At 44.0% G+C, this 6324-nt stretch overlaps 1 protein-coding gene across 1 annotated transcript; it reads left to right on the forward strand.

The window, feature by feature from the left end:
- Positions 1 to 2290: 2290 nt before the first annotated feature.
- Positions 2291 to 4726, forward strand: thpo (thrombopoietin). Its single transcript, XM_041948988.1, has 5 exons — positions 2291 to 2303; positions 2419 to 2543; positions 2705 to 2791; positions 2923 to 3087; positions 4580 to 4726. The coding sequence occupies exons 1-5, from the start codon at positions 2291 to 2293 to the stop codon at positions 4724 to 4726; spliced, it is 537 nt and encodes a 178-aa protein (XP_041804922.1).
- Positions 4727 to 6324: the final 1598 nt, after the last annotated feature.

Consider the following 6324-nt stretch of genomic DNA (forward strand, 5'->3'; position numbering starts at 1 on the left):
CCTTCATGTGCAACATTAGGATGTACAACCACCTGTGCCCCTTTTTGTTTTGTGTGGCAAGTTTCTCAAATGTCAGTCATTCCTGTTGGCTACAGCTGTCAGAAAATACTCGACAATAACCACAAAATGACCAGAATACCAGCAAATACACCACAATCCAATCAGACCTTCAATTGCCATTTGCCCTTGAGCCAGATATGGACAAAGTTCAGGAGACACACACGGATTTGACACTTTGGAGAGAGAAAAGAGACAGTGATCGGTGCTGTCAGGACGCAGGATACTCACGGTTTCCCCTGAGTCTGCTTTCTTTCCCTTGTTTCTTCTCTTCTCCTCGGGCTACGGATTCAGAATCGTCAGCTGTGTCCCTCCATTGCGCCTTGGCGGAACGATGGCTGAAATAAAGGGGAGCACAGCTACAGGTTGGAGCGCACGCTTAATAGGTGATGCGATCGGGCAGAGGATGACTCCCGGGGATCACACTTCACCCCGCCGGAGGGATATCTCAGTAGATCCCAGACACTGGCCTGTTGCTGATGCGCAATCCATACAGCACCGCGCCAAAGTTGTCAGCACGGCGCGTAATTAGAGGTTTTGCGCCTCCAGAGTAGCGCACAGCGGAGCAGGCAGCTGCTGGCTGGCTTTGGAGACCAGGAGCGACAACAGCCAGCCGCCCCAGAGCGCGGCTGCATGGGATTGAGAGGCAAGGAAACTCTATGATGAGATGCTACAGTCTCCTCATCGGCTCCAGTTGAGGTGGGAGGGAGACAGCGGGGTACCGGGTGTCGTGTCCGTGATGCAATGCGGGTACCGTCAGTGCCATGGCCCGCAGTTTTCTCCTTGTGTGCAGAAATCCAGGCGCCCCGGTCATTATCTGCGGAGCCGCGGCGCACATTCGTCTTAATTACCAGCAGTCAGGACTGTCTGCAGCGATAGGAGGAGGCTTGGAGGGAGAAAAAGAAACATGTGTTTAGTGTTCTCTCTCTCTCTCTCTCTCTCTCTCTCTCTCTCTCTCTCTCTCTCTCTCTCTCTCTCTCTCTCTCTCTCCTTGTATGTGACAACACACACACACGCACACACACTCTCGGGGTCTAATATTAGACGTCATGCGCCTTGATCATGGCACGCATAGCAGCCTGGGCAAGGATAGAAGAAGACAGGGACTCCGTCAATGTCCAGGCAGGGGAGATGGAGGTGAGCACGTGTGTCTGAGATGAGAATGAATGGTGCATTCCCCCATTCTATCTATTCTCTTATCCATGCATTTGACAGCTATTACACCTCCTCAACCCCCCCACATGGCAATTGAATTGGAGCGTCATCGCGTCTTTCCAGCTGCGCCCCGCAGGCATTACAACCCGATGGATGGTTGCAATGCATCCGTGCGAGGACCGCTTGTTCACCTCTCCTCCTGGCTGATAAACACAGCGAGTAAGGCTATTAAACGATCCTCGGATGGGTAATCACGTTGGCAGAGAGTTCACCCCTTCCTCCCTGCATGGACCACATGAAACAGCTATAATCAGAATTAAAGTGTCATTATTACAAAAAAAAAAGTTTCAAAATAAAAATCTTGGCACAAGTTGGACTTTTTTATATTCTTTTGTGAACATGCATGTGAAAACAGTCTGGCTTGCCGGTACAATAACAACCTTCTATGTGATTGTGGGTGTCTGAAATCTAAAAAAAAAACTCTATTTCCAAGTCATAGAAGTGCATTATGTCAGACACAGTTAAGTCACCACAAACAGGCTACACACCCACATGTAGCTTACACACACCCACATGCTGTGTGTGGGCTGTGTAGCTCCCTCTGACACCAATTTTGCGAATATTACGAACCAAAGCTGTCACCTCTATTGGCCGGAGCAAACCTTGGCAAAAAGCAAATAGCCTCCAGCTGTAGTGACTGGATGTGATGTCAGCTGTGTAAATGGAGTCTTTCACAATAATAAATCATTAACCTTAGTCAGTAAGCACGCTGTCCCCTGAATGCTCCGAAAGTCAACCCAGGCCAAACGAGAAGCAAAATAGTCCCGCTAATATTAATGAAATGCCATTTTCAGCCTATAACATTTTGTTATGCTGCGCAGCAGGGAAGTTGGAGCGCATCCTGCTCTCTGGCTAGATAACACTCGCACTTCCCACTACTGAATGAGAAGGTGGGAAAGCAAGTGGTGAGAAGACAAAAAGGACACACAGCTCCTCTACAGTGGGCACAGGGCATTTTCCACCTGGCACATTTCTTAATGGAACAAACGTGGATTCACGAGGAGCGGCCAAGCAGGGCATGGCGTTAAGCAGTGAGTAGTGGGCCTGAAAAGTTTGACTTATGAGTGACTTTGATGCACTTGTTAGAAGCTGAACAAGCTGGCTTGTGGCGCCTCAGCACAAGTGTGTGTTTTTGTGTTTATCCAGGACTCCTGCTGCTCTGTATGATAGCCTCTGAGGTGTGGGATGCTGAGACCAAACCCATAGAATTTGTGTGTAATAAAGGCGCCAGGAGGGCTATGAATATAGTGGCCGAGATGAAGAGTGCACTGGTGAGAATATGTGTCTTTCCCAATATTTCTCTCTCTGTCTTTAGCCTGCTGCATCTAATCCTCCTGTCTGTCTGTTGTTACCTGTCTTCTGCCATCACTCCATAGTCCACCAGATTGTCTGGCTTCTGTCACCTGTCTCTTGCATGTCTCCTCCCTTGCAGAGTGACTGTAATGACTCCACGACCCTCTCCACGGCGGTTCAGCTACCCTGCACCGAGCTTCACGTAGCATCCTGGGAAAACAAATCAGTATGTCGACACATGTATGAGTCCAAAGCCCTCTACCACAATTACTTGCTTACTATTGCTTTTTATTAGTTCATCTTGTCTTTTGTAATATATTGTTTTTCCTTTTTCTGCATGTGTGTGCGTTAACGCAGCACCAGGAGAAGAGAGGAGACATAGTTGCATCCTTGAGGCTTCTGACTGAAAGTGTGAAGGCTGTGAGGGCCCAGAGCCAGCCAGGATGTGCCGCTTCGCTACTGCAGAGACTGGAGAACAACATCAACAACTACCTGCTCATTCTCACACACCTTCAGCTAAGTGTAAGAAGCAGCCGCAGTGACAAACTGCACGCAAACAAGCACACAAGAACTCCCAGTGAGCACTGATTTTGGTGATTTGTTGGTCAAAAGAAGCGTACATGTTGAGGTTAAAATCACAACAAATGTGGCTGCAAAAGTTCTGGATGTCTCGGATACAGATAACGATTTAAATAGCAATATTTAACTGTTAAGAATGTCCTAAATATATATCGATATAGACAATAAAATGTGTGTGAAACAACCTAGGCATCCAAGGAACTTGCACTATTGATTTTAATGTGGGTGCCTTCTGACCTGCAAATAACCGAATCAAAGCTAATTGGGCTCAGTCTGTCTTCTTCGCTCACACACAACCACGTCACAAACAGAGCCAAGTAAAATTCATCAGTGTGTCGATGAAGATTCACACGAATTGAGTGAAAACGTGTTGATGGGCTTCTCTCTCACTGGTTCGCATCTGAATCAGAGGCATTATCAGTTTCCTGTGGTGTGGAAATATCCTGGTTTCTCATAAATCAGTGGCTCTCTAGCATATCTGTGCCCTTGGAGTGATGATGTTATGTTGCGTGACCCCGAGCCTTCCTTCCTCAGGACAAGGAGAAGATAGCAGTGCATACTTTACCAGTGAGGCAGAGTGCAACATGAATGTCCTGTGATCTGACTTTACATAATATCCTCAAATTTGTGGATTTCTCTTGTCGAGGACCACATTTTATAACTGTTTCTATGAGTAAATAGTGCCATTTTTTTAAAACCATGGTGTTTTTTTGTTTTGGTCTGTCTATTATTACCTCCGCCAAAGAAGACACGTTTTCAGTTCGGGTTGTCTGTTTGTCAGCAGGAGTACGGAAACTTGGTGGAAGGGCGTAGCATGGGCCAAGGAAGAGCTCCTAACATTAGAACTGGGGCAGATACATGAATTATTTTTCACTTTTACTGACATTGCAAGATAAGGCCTTTGGTCTTGGTGAAATAAATGTGACACAACTTAAAATGTAGCGCCTGATAATAAAGTTCAATAGTGACAAACCATAGCCACTTAGAAATATGATAACTCCACATCACAATCCACATTCACAGGTACCAGTAATCATCTGGGGTAACCTACACCGCAGCTGACTTCACTGTGTGAAGTCAGCTGCTCAGACTTCACACAGAAAGTCAATATGGAGCACTTAGGGAAAGTGGTGTCATGGGCGATCCAAAACAACTGTATCATCATCACAATTTTAACAACAAGTTGTGGCTATGGAAATGGATTTCACAAATATATGTTAAGTATGTCAAATATTTCCAGTATAGAAGTACATAACAAATGCAGAGCTGATGTGATGAGGCTTCAGTTACGCACAACTACATTTTGACATAATTCTAATAGTTTCGAAAACATATCTAGACATGTATAGTGGTTGCACTTCATAGTAGAGTGGACTATTGGCCTCGGCGGAGGTGTCTAGTCCATCCTCATTGTTGTGTTTTCTGTTCGGACCAGCAGGGGCCAGTGGTGAGCCCAGCACTGACTTGTGTTCCTCGAAGCACCCAGAGTCTGAGCACAGTCCTGCTGAACTACAATCATCTGATCTCAGGCAAACTGGAGCGGTTCATGGTTGACCTGGAAGACAGATGCACTTCCCAGTGACACAAGAACAACTTCAGAGGATTGTTCTTCACTGACAGGGAGATGAGTTCAAGTGAAGCCTCAGGTCAATAAAAGAAGAATGAAAATCCACCAGAACAAAACAGCTGGAGGTATCTGGATTTTTTCCTCACCTTGTTGCTTTGAAAAATGTCTAATTTGTGGAATGTTCACTTTTGTATAGTATGATGCGTGGACTCACATTCTTTAAGAGTGAAAAGTAGAAATACACCCTTCTCTGCTGGTCATGAAGAGGAACTACATCTAGAAAAGTAAAGGACAAGGAAAGACAACAAAATGACTGCAATGATGAGCATCATGGACAAATGAATGTCTGATAGGAAGGCATTTTTTTTAAATATCGCTCTACATAAAACTAAGGATGCTTTAAATTTGGTTGTAGGCCTATAGAACAAATGCAAGCCTACAATCTGCCAGAGGGCAAGTATCTTGTCTTTTTTGTATGTAGACTACAGGCAGCTTCGCCAAGTCTCCACTGATGCAAAACGGTCATAATCCAAATGATTGTTTCACATCAGAGGTTGCCATTCAGCTTGATCACGTGGCCAGAACGAAACTGCCAACTTGATGAACTTGATGGTTTGGGTTTATGTTTTCATGATTTGTTTTGCTCCTTTATCAGTGGTACAGAGGTCCTGCAAAGTGGATGGGAACTCACAGCCCACGTCCAGTCCCAAAATTGCTTTATTTAAAATGTTATTTTGGTTATTATGCAAATACTTCTAGAGAGTTATTGGCTGAACAAAAAAAATATAATATATACTTATCAAAGACACTTACTAAATAATAATTTGACTAGAAAACTGCTGTTGTACCTTTCTGGTATGAATTTAGAAAGTGGATTTTATTCTCATTGCACTTTTATATCTTATTTCTGTTTACATTTTTTATTTTAAAAGTTGTTGCTTTGCTGTAGATGTGTGCGTGCTTCTGTGTTTTGCTTTTTCAATTTCAAGAACTCTGTCTTAGGTGTCTTTGTAAATCGGTGTGTGTAAATACCAAGATTTTGCATTTAAGAGGACATTTTTGGGACACTATATTGATAAAAACACTGTTTCTGATCTGTAATATTATATGCAATAAACTCTGATTTCAGGCAGACATTTATTTAATAAATTAAAATTAAATGACTAATTTATCTATTTCATTAGTTAGTTGTGCGGGTAGGTAAATAGTTATTTTATTCTTTAGGCTAATTAGGTATAGCTAATATTAATTCAAGTATAAGAGTTAAACAAATTAGCCAGTGGGTTAAGCAAGGAGAAGCCGTAACTGATTGGATGAGCCAGTAACCGGAAGTAACGTCATTTTTCTCATTAACAAACGGTTATTGGTCATTACCTGCAGAAGGTGAAGTGATGGGTGCCAACCGCCATAAAGCTCCACAGAAGAAGAAGACGGTGAAGTGGGTCCGTGTAGGGAGGTAAATGGCGGCCACTCCGTTAGCTAAATGCGCTGTTAGCACGTTTCATTTGAGCTAGGTTACTGACAAGACGTCAGAAGCAAATTGAGTACGGGCGGTTTCAACCGAACTTTTCAGTTGACGCAAGCAAGCTGCATTTATAGGTAACTTCACCACC

Source organism: Chelmon rostratus, chromosome 12 (genome assembly GCF_017976325.1).
Source record: "Chelmon rostratus isolate fCheRos1 chromosome 12, fCheRos1.pri, whole genome shotgun sequence".
In the NCBI taxonomy this organism is placed as follows: domain Eukaryota; kingdom Metazoa; phylum Chordata; class Actinopteri; order Chaetodontiformes; family Chaetodontidae; genus Chelmon; species Chelmon rostratus.

What these genes read in the sequence shown, in the direction of transcription:
- thpo (XM_041948988.1), top strand. An exon ending in CCGAGATGAAGAGTGCACTG is followed by an intron (nt 2,544 to 2,704) that starts GTGAGAATATGT and finishes CCTCCCTTGCAG; the next exon opens with AGTGACTGTAATGACTCCAC. An exon ending in CATCCTGGGAAAACAAATCA is followed by an intron (nt 2,792 to 2,922) that starts GTATGTCGACAC and finishes GCGTTAACGCAG; the next exon opens with CACCAGGAGAAGAGAGGAGA.